The sequence below is a fragment of the Balearica regulorum genome, chromosome 9 (genome assembly GCF_011004875.1).
Source record: "Balearica regulorum gibbericeps isolate bBalReg1 chromosome 9, bBalReg1.pri, whole genome shotgun sequence".
NCBI lineage: Eukaryota > Metazoa > Chordata > Aves > Gruiformes > Gruidae > Balearica > Balearica regulorum.
The window spans coordinates 4,497,891-4,510,354 of NC_046192.1; the positions used below are offsets into that span (position 1 = coordinate 4,497,891).

Genomic DNA, 12,464 nt, shown 5'->3' on the forward strand with positions numbered 1-12,464 from the left:
CCGGCTATTTTCATTTATTGTAGGTCTTCAAAAATAACAATAACTTACCTGGTAACGTTCCTGTGAAAAGCAACACATGTGGAAGAGGAAGGTATAATTTCAGTAATTGCATCAATCTGCAGAAATAGCATTTGGTTCTTGAGATTATTGCCACAGGTGTTGTGTTTTGGGTGTTAATTTTTGTTGTTGTTCAGTCAAGTAGTTGAGCTGTTAAAATAGTAGCCAAGCACTAGGTATTCCATGGACAGATATTTTTTTCAGTGAATTTTACCTCAAGCTAATTGCTGGTCAGTTACCCTGGGATCACTTACTTTACAGGGAGGTAGGTTTGGGGGTCTTTTTGCAGATCACTGGACCTGTTGAAAATTCATAATCCTGAACCAGTGGGTTGCTGGAATCTGGGAGGATACAAAGGGGAAATACTGTTCTTCAGAATGATGCTGATCATTCTTGCATGGGAGGGATTCTGGTGTAGCTGTTCTTGTGGTGGTCTGTTGTTGTGAAGAATTACTCTGTACTGTATCTAACGCTCATAACAACGTGGTACTGAACTTTTAAGTCTGTATATGGGGGTTTCTTTCTTGTCTTAAATGTATCTATGGAACTACCAAAATGGTGGGTCAATAATGGTTTGATTTTTCTCCCCTCTTCTGATTCATTTTGCAAGGACATTGTGATGCATATTACTCTCCCACATATTGCTGATGAGCGGCTGTTAGCTCTTTGCTGTGAAGGTTAGATGTATTGATAAGAACTCCACTCTAGAGGCAGCTTTGAATGCTTGATAACAACCAGAGCCCCTTCCAGAAAAGTAACCATTCGGTTAGTGATTGTTGGAAATAAGGCAAGAAGTTTTGAGGTTCAAGTCTTCTTGTAACTAATTGTGGATGAAAAGAAAGTTTGTTTTTTCTAATATCTTGCTCTAGATTCTAAACTCTGTGGCTCGCTGTAGACAAAGGCAACAAATAGTTTTGTTGGTGAGCTCCCCAGGAACCAGGAGTGATGTACTGATTAGTATTTAGCTGGGAATTTTCCTTTGTAGGAAATATCAGTCATAGTGCTGGAGTAGATGGTGTTGCGGCAGTACACGGTTAAAATGTCTGACCTGTGTGGGAGGCTAAACGCTGTCCTGGATCTTATTTCAAAATCCCTCAGGCTATTAGCTGTCCTGTCTTAATCATCCAGAATAGAATGGGGTCTGTGTGAGTACTTTAAAACAAATTTTTTTTAAAATTGCACAGCAGTAAGAGGTCTCTGGTAGCTGCAGGAGGTTGTGTTGTCTATTATGGAGAGAGTAGCAGGCCTACAGGGAAGACTGAGCCTCACAAGTACAAGTAGCCTATAGCTATAGACCTTGGTGGGCTAAAAGACACTTCAAACACAAACTTGGCACCGAGCAGCCCAACTGTCAGCTTAAATTAGTGCAGCTGGGCCTTAATTTTTGGGCTATATTAATGTATTTTGTAGTGGTTTACAATAGCTTGTTCTTTTATAGGCAAGAACGGTAAAATACGTGGACAAATGGATGCTTCAGAAGGAGGGAGGGGAACACACCTTTCCATAGTTTTGCTTTTACCAGCCTGACTGTAAGAACTGTGATTGCATGAGCTTCATGGTTGATATCAAATGCTGTACCCTCTTTCAATGCTAACATGACTGAAGCTGGGGTAAGGTTTTTCTTGATGTGTGATTTAGATAGCCAGTGTATTGTTTCAGGTTGTTGGAGGTTAAATTTTTTAAAAAAATCTATAAATTAGGCAGGCTGCTACCTCTAAGAAAAGGGTGAAGAAGCACATATGGAAAGATAGAAGGAACTCTTAAGCAGAATAACTGTTACATATCTCCATTTGATTATGGCAGATGTAGAGGCTTGTTTTGTACACTCAGTAGTCAATGTTTTACGGGAGGATTACAGCATTAGACAAGAGTAAAGTTGATAACTTGTTTATTTCCCATCTGACAAATGTATATGTAAATAGTCACACACAAAGGTATACAAGGCTGGGTTAAGTATCACAGATATTTCATTTGCACAGGCTGTAAAACAGGTTGCTGCTTTGGTAGCAAAGTTGTGCAAAAGAAAAGCTCACGACGTGCAGAGAAGAGTGGTGTAGTTGCAGGGAGGAAAATGACAGGAGTGTTATGGAAAAAGAACAAGCAGCCTGTATTTCTCTGAAAACCACTAAGACTGCCAAAGACATGGGATTTTAGTAAATGTAGCTTGTTAAGGAAACGTGGGAGACATGAGAAATAAAGTATGGTGCGAGGTGTTAATCCCAAGGCAGGGCAGGTTGTGATTGGAGCACCCCTTGGCCTCTCCTGAGCCTGAAGCTGTGTGGCTGTGAACAGCAAGGCAAGTGAAATGCAGGTTGCTGCTGTTCTTGAGCTGGCAGTAGGCCGTCCCCTGATACCCCACTCTGATCTGTGTAGCACTCCACAGAAAAACACAGGGGCGCATTCTAGCCTCTGCCATGTCAGATTTGTGACTGTCTTCTTGCACTAGCTTTAGCTCTGGAATGAGTTGCGTTGATTTGTCTCTGCTGCTTCGAAGACTGATTCCCTCCCCTGCACTACCAAACTAAAGAATGACACTGCACCTTCAGTGGGTTAAAATAATCTGAAAACATTTTTTCCAATTAATTTCTGTGCATTACCAAAGCTCTTTAACCCATTACTTACCTGAAGAGCTGATCCTACAGCTTCGCTTAGGCTGGGAGCTCTGGGGACAGGGACCTTGTACTGGGTATCAGAGTTGAGACCTTAGGGTCGTAGTGACGTGATAACGGCTACTTGTCAATAGCAGTGGCAAGTCCTGCTAGCTCTAGAAGAAAACTTGAGTAGCAGCAGGTACAGGCTGAGGCTCCAGCAGTTGAATGAAGTGTGAGCAGCTCCATTCTTCAAGCTTTAGGAATTACTGTACTACCGTATGTGCTGTCCAAACAGGTATGGCAGTGTCATAACCCTCGCTAGCAGGTACACAGCAAAAGTTGACATGAGACTTGAAAACAGTTGAAGTAATAACATTAAAATAAGAAATTAGCACTTGCTGGAAGCTCTACCACCTCACAAATGCTGACAAAGTTCTTAAGCAGTCTGTGTATCTAGTGGTACAATACTTGTTCAAAAGACTGATATTTAAAAATCAGTGGCAAGATTGATGTATTTAATTCTGTTGTTACATGAAGGTCTGCTTCCAGTGCAGTAAATGTAGAGGAGCACACGGCCCAATATTTTGACATATATTGCAAAAGGTGAAAGGCCTTTTTATTAAGAAAAGCTAATTTCTGTCATTCTGGCATCCCAAGAAATGAGGCGTTTTTCAGTCTGAAGCTGAGATTCTCTTGGAGTCTTATTCATAGATGCCTCAATTTTCAGTTGTCCCGATCAGTGACAGGGAGGCCTGGCTTTGATGTTTTCAGGAAGCTGTTTGGACACCCAGCTGCAGGTGGCCTGCGCGTTGCGGGCTTCAGGATGACAGACCGAAGTGCCGGTTTTGCAGAGCAGTGCCCTGGGCAGCTGGAATGACCCGCAGGGTATAGCAGCGAGGTGATGGACTAGGCCAGACAGAAACAGGACTCCCCCACCCTACACCCCACTGGTCTTCTGTCAGGTAACAGACAAAACAGAGAAGATCTTACAGGCTGCTCAATGGAATTGTTCTATTTGTTATTTTGATTTAGTACAAGGACGGTTTGTGCTGCTTTTGATGCTATCAAAACTTGAAGCATAGGCATTTTTCCTAGTGTATATACCCACCTTTTCTGACTTAGTTATTCCAAACTAATAGTTCAAAGATTATTTTTTTTTTGTCAGAGCAGAAACTAGATTGTTAGCAGCCACTGGTTCTCTTCATTTTACTTGTAGCTTCAGCAAATCATTCTTCTGATTGGTTCACCAGCTTTACATAAGTCTGTGTCTTACTAGCCCAAGTCAGGGCAGATTTTACTCATTAAGAAACATGGCTGTTTTTCCCAAGAGAAGCATCCTAAATGAATAGGTACAGAAGGGGAGGAACAGATACAACCAAAACCCCCAACAAACAAAACCAAACCACCCAGGATCAAATCTTCTTGTCCTCTTTGTGTAACTCAGTGCAGAAGTCTTTCTGTTAGTAGGTAGGTAGGTTCTACCCTGAAATCCAGAATGGTTGGTGCTGTTCAGATGGTCTCACTCATGTCAGAAGCATCAGTTTATTTTGCATGAAAACCTGCATTTCTGGCCAGGTGGAAGGTTCATTTCCAGAGGAGGAGGAGTAGGTGCTGAATTCTCACAGCTCTGCTTATTCTTGCCTCAAATGGACTCTTCTTGTGAATCTGGTAAGATTGTGTTGTCCATTCAGCTCAGAAAGCTTGATAGAAGCTGTACTTGACCTGTTTGTCATATGCCAGAAAACCCCTTTATTAAAAGTTTAGATGATGACCTTGTGAATCTGGGTAATGTGTATGCAAGCGCTTTCTGTCCTACACATGCATTCTCCCTGATAATTTTAATTGACAGTATAATGTGAGTAAATCCATTCAAAATCCAGGGGCCAGAGTGAAGAGGAGGAAATTTCAGTGTTGGTTAGTCTGTTACCATTGTCTAACACATGTACATTTTACCATTTAATCAGTGACCTAGGCTATAACTTTTGAGTGTCTAATCGTTTAAAACCAATGAAGGTTACACATGATCTGATACACAGTTTATTCAGGAAATAATAGGTTTTGTGGTTAGAGAATCAGGAAGTAAAGGATGGCATTTCTTGATGAACTTATCTTCAGATGTACGAAGTGGTCTGGTTGCATGCCAGGGTGTGGGTAGGTATGTTGAGCAGGGCGAGTTTGATTCTTACCTGTTTATCACTGTCACTGCTGTAACTCCACCTGCTGTGTTACAAGGGTTCCATCTCTGTCAGTGTGATCAGCTTTTGTACCTGATTTCAGTCTTGCATAGGGGATCGGATCCTAGCTCCAGATGGTTCTTGCAAGACTAGAATCCCACCTGAAGACACTTGTTAGGAAGAGTACCGATAGGCAGTCAAGTAAAGAATGTATTTCCACCAGAAATAAATAACTTCTTTTCATTGACTGGTGTACTGTTTGGCCAGACAAGTCTGGTTTGGCACTTAGCTTTCTATAAAAAGTTTCTCTCACTTGTGTGCACTGGTCAGATACAGAGTAAGTTCTGGAAGAGATGGTAAATAATCTGATTTAAACAACTTGATGCATATTTACTGTTCAGAGTATTGGTACACAGGTAATTAAGAGTAGCCAATTCTCATGTGTGTTTTACCAGGAGGGGGGCAGGGGTGGTGGGTGGGGGTTTTTTAATTGCCCTCCAAAGCACTGTAGGGTACTGTACCACTGTCACCTCATTTCATTCAGTAGAATAGGTCAGGAGTTGGTCTGGAGTGACTTCAATGTAGATGTAAAGCTGAGGAGTGTATAAAGCAACATACAAATTTAAAACAGAGCAGAAGCTGCAGCAAGGGAAACTTTGAATAGATGTAAGTGTGTGTGTGGTGTTTTTTTTTTTTTCCCTCTCCCTAATGGGGACAGTGAGGTATTATTGAATGGGGAGCCAAAGAGGTTTGGGGTTTTTTTTTTTTGGGGGGAGGGGGGAAATCTCCAGGAACACACACAAGATAGCAACTGGACAAGACCATGAGCAGCATCATGCAGCTTCACAGCTGCTCTTGCTTTGAGGGGGTGTGCATGGGGCGGGGGGGGAACAGGGACATGGACACAGGGAATTGTCCCTTCCAGCCTTAGGTTCACTGGTCCAATCCAGCATTCCCTCCCCACTTGCTGCAAAGCTGATAAGCTCAGAAAAAGTGATCATGTCAGTGCCAACAGATGTTTCTTCCTGGCCAATCAAAACAAACAAGCCATGGCTAAGGAAAGGAGGGTGCAGACACTGAGGTAAACACGAAAACAACAATTACCTTCTGTTAGTGAGGGGTGCTGGCTGCAACTGTCTGACCCTATTCAGGCTGTGGCAATGCAGCCTTATGGATATTGTGACATCCCACTGGAGCGTTGCTCAGGGTGAGTACAGCAGCACTTCTTGGGCTTAAGCTTATGCCTTAGAGTTTGGCAGGAAGCACTGGGTTGGTCCCTTGACAGGCAAGCACGTGTGTGTATGTGCGCAGATGCATAATCTTGTTGGGGCAAATAAACATTTGTTGTAAAAGGGCATTATGTGATTTGTTGGAGTAGAAGTGGGAACAGGCTTCAGGAGCACCATTTGCTGTCTTGGGTAGAGCACCTGAGACTGTGTCTCTGCAGCCCGGGGGTTTTAGCTGTGCTGGGTACAGGCAGCTCATAGTAGTGTTGAGCTGGGGGGGGGGGGCGCTGTGCATGAGGAGGGGGCAAATGTCCAAACCAAATAACCTAGCATGGGTCAGGAGGTGTTCACTTACTTAATTTTGGTACCTGGCACAAATTTAGTGGACTGTGTTAATGGCTTCTTTATGTTTTGGGGGGGGGGGGGGGGTGTGTTTGATTTTTGTGGGTTGTGGGTGGTTTTTTGGGGGGGGGGTGTTTTGGTGAGGTGTTGGTTTGTTTGTTTTGTGTTTTGTTTTTTTTTTGGGGGGAGTTTTTGTTGTGGGTTTTTTTTTGTTGTTTTTTTTTTAAAGGATGGGCAAGGCTGGGCACTGTAAGGCTGGTAATGCAGCTGTAATGCACAGATGAGGGCTGATTATTAATTTTTTTGGTGGTGGTTGGTTGTTTTTCTCCCCTCCCAGTTTTAGTGAACCATACCTGTTTGTGCAGTGTTTAAAGGCTGTTTCTGCAATGTCCCACTGGCTTGTTTTCCCAACTGCTGCATGCCATTAGAGGGTTTGGGTTGGGGCGGGGGGAGGGTGTTTGTTTTTTGACAAATGCCAGCGTTGTAACTGCGTGTGCTGGGTCAGGTCACTGTGAGGCAGTCAGCATCTCACAGTTCTGCAGTAAGCCTCACTTTCCGCTATTGCTGGGAGGTGACTGGGGGGGGAGCTGAAACCTTCCATGGACAGATACCTCTTGTGCTTTTGCATGAAGGAAATTGGGGGGGAGGGGGTGTGTGTGTTTGGGTTATGACACCACTCCCTGTAGCATTTTCCCAGGAAGAAAGGCAGGGGAGCAGGGTGCAGTTTGTGCAGGTGGGCAGATCCTAGGAGGAGCAACTGAGCCTTCTATCAAGTATCTTTCTTAGTTCTTGGTGGTTGCTGTTGCTCTAATTCCATAGTGCTCTAAGTGGACTTGAGCATCCCCTGAAGGCTTTTTTGATGTTTCCTAGGTGTGCTTTCCATGTAAGTAACTAGCTGGGAGGTGGGAGCTGGTGACTTGCTAGCCTTGATCTGTGTTCTAAGTGACCAGCACACCTCCACTAGCGTCTGTGCTGCACTAGTCTTCCATCTGAAGGATGGCTTTGTTGAGGGTAACTTTCTAGTGTGGCTTCTAGTGATGAGCCTGTCACTTACTAAGCTGCAAGAGCAGAATCTCTGCAGTGGCTTTGAAGAGAAACAAGTTCACAAAGATAGACATGTTGGAGACAAACACAGGCTGAGAGTCACTTTTATAAGTTTCTTTATGAAATTAAATGTTGCCCCTGGTTGGGGGGGGTGGGGGGAGATATAGTGCAAGAATGACTTTGTACATGCTACTGAATTCAGATATCCCTGGATGACCAGCCTTTGGTCAGCTACAGCATCAACAAACACCGGACTCTGAGCTCTGCAGACAGTTAGTGCTCCCTCCACTCGCAGGGTGTTGGAATGCGTGAGTGCCTTCCTTCCGCTGTCACGGGATCCCCTAAGCTAGGGAATTCAGTCAGTATGGCTTCTAACGCTGCTATGGTAAGGCAAATCTTTCGGTTTTGCTAACCAAAGTTTTAATTAATTCTTTTTGGCCACAGTTTAAAACTTGGGTACTTAAAGTGAGGCTCTTAATGCCAAATTTAGGCCTTATTAAAGTGGCTTTCTTTTTTTTTTTTTTATTTTTAATTTTTTTATTAAAGGTGTCAAAAACCTGTAGTAATACCCCTTGAATTGAGAGTCTGTGGGAATTTGCATAACAACCACGGTTTTAGGCTTTCAGAGTTGAACTCTAGACTCTGACTTCTGGGAGCTAGGTTTGCAAATATTGACCTTTCTTAAAAAAAAAAGAAAAATCATAAAACAGACAAAACAGGCATCAAGTTAACAACATCTGACAAGAACAATTACAGACTTACAAAATACACAGTTCTGATTTTTTACCATAAATAAACACATTACAAACAATGAGCATTTTCATTGGCCAGGAAATATGGCAGAATGATGGAGAGACGAGAATCTAAGGAGTTAAGTACGGTATTAATTAGGCACATTTTTCACTAACTTAAGTAACTCAAACCCACTAGAGAGCTTTTTTTTGTTTGTTTTTTAACTTTACTCATGCTGCAGGTTGATTGGCACAGTTTAACGTACTATATAGTTCTTCAGTGGTGTTGAACTAAAGGAAAGAAAAAAAGTCACAGTGCAATACTCACTGTTGTCTGAGTGCCTGCAAAGGCTAACTGAATTAGTTAGACGGGTGTAGGAGGATCATGTCTTTGAGCAACGTGGGGCGTGGGGTGGGCAGAGAGCAGAAGGGGTTACAAAAACTCCCCCTGGAAAATGTATCATGTCAGTGACTGCACTGTTCTGAGCATGTCAGCAGCCACGGAGCTGGCAGGTGGATCAGCTGCTATCCCCTGACAGCTGCCAGGTAGCAGTAGTGGTCACAGCGGGAAGGAGAGAGTCAAAGTACAGCTGACATGCAAAATCTTTTCAGATGAAACATGTTGGGTTCCCTCTTGTGATCTCTTTCTGGAAGTTTGCCTCTGGGGTGCTGTGCAAGGCTGGTTCCATGGGACTGGCACAAATGCACATGTGTGTGCAAGCACACACACACACAGTGTCTCACCTCAGAAGCAATGCGGTCAGTCAGTCTGTGAAATAAATAGGGAAGGCAGGAGCACATGTGCCATCCTCTGTAAACAAAGGATTGGAAGAACCTGGGCTCCACCTCCCAGGACTGACAGATAAAGTGCTTTCTCAGAAGGGGTTCAGGCACAAACATGGGGCTGCCCTTATTTCCGGAAAGGCGTCAGCCTGCTGATGTTCTGCCAGAAGTTCGAGGGCTTGCGCTTGGGCTCTGCCAGCATGAAGACCTGCTGCTGAGGGAGCGTAGTAGGCAGGGTGGGATGCTTCTGACGCATCAGAAAGTCATAGTATGGCCTGGTGACAGCTGTGATGAGAAGGAGATGGGGAAGCATGTTAGTTGAGAGCAGCTCCCTTGCCCAGTCCCTGTTAAAGCTGCAAGGGGGTAAATTGGGTTTGTCTTAGTATTACCCTCAGTTTCAGCACTGCTTTTTAGGATCAGAGTTGGCGCTGTGGGAGTTCCAGAAGTGTGAGCAAGTGGTTGCCTCTCTGCAGGTCCAGAGGAAAGCAAGTGACATCCCTTCCTCTGACTATGAAGAGGGGTGGTGGCATCACAAAATGGGATAGCAAGAATCTTCAGCTGAGAGTGCCACAGGCACAGGAACCTTCCTTTCTGTTGCTTGAGTTCACATTCCCCTGGCTGCTGCTAAATCTTCCTTGTCTCTTAAGGTTTTAAGAAACAGCTCTGTCGCTGAGCATGGTACCTACCCACACTATTCTGCCAAAAATCACAGGTTTCAAAGTATCTTCCACAGGCACAACTGCCCAGGCAGGCGTAGACCCCCACACACACTGCAGGGACCTTTATGACCATCTTTGCATCACAAGGATTACCACAAAACTTAATCTAATCTTGTCTTTTCATAAAGGGAAGGCCCTACTGCTTGGAGAACCTGGCTCCAGGGCAAGGCTGTGAACTAGCCTTTGAGTAGAAGCTGCCTGCTTGTGTGTAGTTGTGGTTTCTGGCACAGTGCTCAGCAATTGGGTGCAAAGCAGCTCTCCTGTAGTTAGGAATAGTTTCCTGACTCCAGTGGCCTGAATCTGCCAGGAACTATACTGCAGATTGTCACATGACAGCTCACCATTTGGTCTTCTCAAGAGTTTGTTAATGCCACTTCATTGAAACTATTCCTACATAGTAAGTGTAGAAACCCCCCCGCCTAGTTCTAGCAGCATTTATAGGTGCAGGTGCAACTCACCCTTAGGCTTCCCAGTATGGTGCTGCTTGCTGGCATTCAGCATCGCCTGCTTTTTCTGCACCTCTGTGATTGAAAAACCTTGAAGATAAAACAGTTTGTCAGCAGCAGGTTGTCATTTTGTATGTCATGGGAAGGCACTGGCATGGACAGTAAGGGAAATAGAGGGGTAGGAAAATGCCTGAGGTAAGGGGTCACAAGCTGAAATTACTCCCAAAGCTGCAAGGGGCACATACCGCTTCCCCCAGCCTGTGCTGCACAACTCCTTCCTACCTGTCATACAAGGTTTACTGCCTGCCCTTTCCCCCACACTTTGCTCCAGACCAGTTGTGGTTCAAATCTCATTAGATCATGTGTCTGACTTGACTTAAGCAGGATTTGGACAGAACAATGAAAACCCTCTCTCGCAATGAAAACCCTTGACTGAACGTGTTTTGTATAGATACAGCCAAACTGGGCACTCACACTGTACTGCAAAATAACGGAAGCTGTATGTGTAATGTATTGACTAGTTTATCAGCCCTGTCTGAACTCATTAAAGACACATCAGCCTTCCTGAGGACATACTGCAGTGTTGGCTCAGGGTGGTTTGTTTGGTTTTTTTTTTTCAATTGCACAGATTAATTCAGAATATGCAATTCAGCAGCCCAGGGCTGGACTGAAGCATGGATTGGCTTCCCCCTTTCACTCCTATGCAGTGACTGGTGGTTAAAAAAAGAAGGGGGGAATAAAACCCAAAACAACACAATAAAGCAAAAAACCTTATGCCTCACAGCATCATTCTTTCCATACCTGTCTCCTGGTCAAGCTGAACCTGTCTCCTTTCATTCTCAAATGCCTTCAGCCAGCGCTGTTTCTGCTCAGGCTTTTTTGCACAAAATAAGTGGACTTCCTCAGTGTCTCGGCAGTGCAATTTAAATGCATTTTTCACGCTGATATTGAAGTCCTTGTCCTTCCCATCGTCTATATCCAATATTTCCATATCATCCATGTTGATCCGACTCTTATAATACAAGATGTCCCTACGCAGAAGGTCCTGTAAGAGAGATTACACAGACTCATATAGATGTTACTGTTTCCTGTTCTGTCCCTTCCTTAAACATTCATTTTCTTTGATATGATGGAGTATTTAATCTTCTTGGCAACCATTACAGTCCTGTAAGAAAACATGTATACTGGATTTGAATCTATGGAATTGCAGAGCACTGAGCTCCTGTTGACACTGTTGGCAGTAAGGGGAATTGCATGGTTTCTTCTAATGGTGGGGTCAGGATAGGCTGGCATTGACCATTGTGGGATATCAGCTGCTCTGAATGAGAAGCAAGCTTGTTATTGCACGTGATCCCAAAGCCTTGTTAAGCCAGTGTCAGAAAATAATGCTTGAATCCTATGGTCCCAATTAGAAAGCCAAAAATATCCTAACTGGCTTTTGGTTTTTTTGTGTTGACAAGTAACTTTGAGAGCAGTGATAAAACAGTGAGGGTCTCATGCCTAAGTTACCTGGAGCTACCAGTATGCCATGGATTATGCAAAAAAAAAATTTGGCATGTTCAGTTCTAAAATCCCAATAGAAGATACCTTTTCACTTGCTCTTTGAAGGATTATTTCTTTTATTACTTAGGTTATGAGAAATAGCATGGGCTGTACTTACAGACATGCATATGATGTTAATATTGTCCTATTGACTGTCAAGGCCCACAGCTCTTCATCAATGCTGCAGTTACCTTCTGACTACTGTATTAATCTCACATGGCAGTGCAGGTGAAAAAAACAAACAAACCATATTTAAAGGAAAAATGGGTGACAGTGCTCATATTTGAGTTGCGTAAAATAAATCCATACACCAAGCCTAGAAGCAGTGCAGTGCTGTAAGAATTAGGCCAGTAGTTAGTTCCTGTAGCTTATTGCTGTCCTCAGGTGCACAGAACCCACCAGGACATCAGAGAAAACACTGCAATGAACACATATAAAAAAAAATAATCTCTGTGCCAGAAGTAGGTATGATTCCAGTGAGTATTAAGCAAACAAAGAGGTAGAGAGGGAGTTCACTTAAATTCTTTAGCATTGCATTTGTGCCTGGCTGGTGAGGTTACCTTCTTGCAGCAGATAAGCTGGTGATCGAAGAGGAAGAACATCCTCTGTTGGCTCTTGGCTTGAGGGTGGGAGATTTTGGCTAATTCCCCAGAATAGATGAGTTCTGAGCTTCTGACTAGGACATCTTCACCCTGAGAACAGCACAAAGAACAGATTGGTCTCGGCCATCTGAAAACGAGGGAGAAGAAGTAAGCCTGTAGCCTCAGAGAACCTTAACTTGGCTGAGGGGCCTGTGTGGCTGTGGGGCC

General features: G+C 43.8%; 1 protein-coding gene across 3 annotated transcripts in view; it reads right to left on the reverse strand.

Moving 5' to 3' along the window:
* Positions 1-8,121: 8,121 nt before the first annotated feature.
* ARHGEF4 (Rho guanine nucleotide exchange factor 4) overlaps positions 8,122-12,464 on the reverse strand; it is a 221,747-nt gene continuing 217,404 nt past the window's right edge. For all 3 annotated transcript variants that reach the window (XM_075760875.1, XM_075760876.1, XM_075760877.1), the window contains 4 exons: positions 12,216-12,347; positions 10,915-11,158; positions 10,126-10,203; positions 8,122-9,233 (listed from right to left, as the gene is read on the reverse strand). In XM_075760875.1, the coding sequence (XP_075616990.1) occupies positions 9,076-9,233; positions 10,126-10,203; positions 10,915-11,158; positions 12,216-12,347 (612 nt within the window). In that variant the 3' untranslated portion in view covers positions 8,122-9,075. The remainder of the gene's footprint in view (positions 9,234-10,125; positions 10,204-10,914; positions 11,159-12,215; positions 12,348-12,464) is intronic.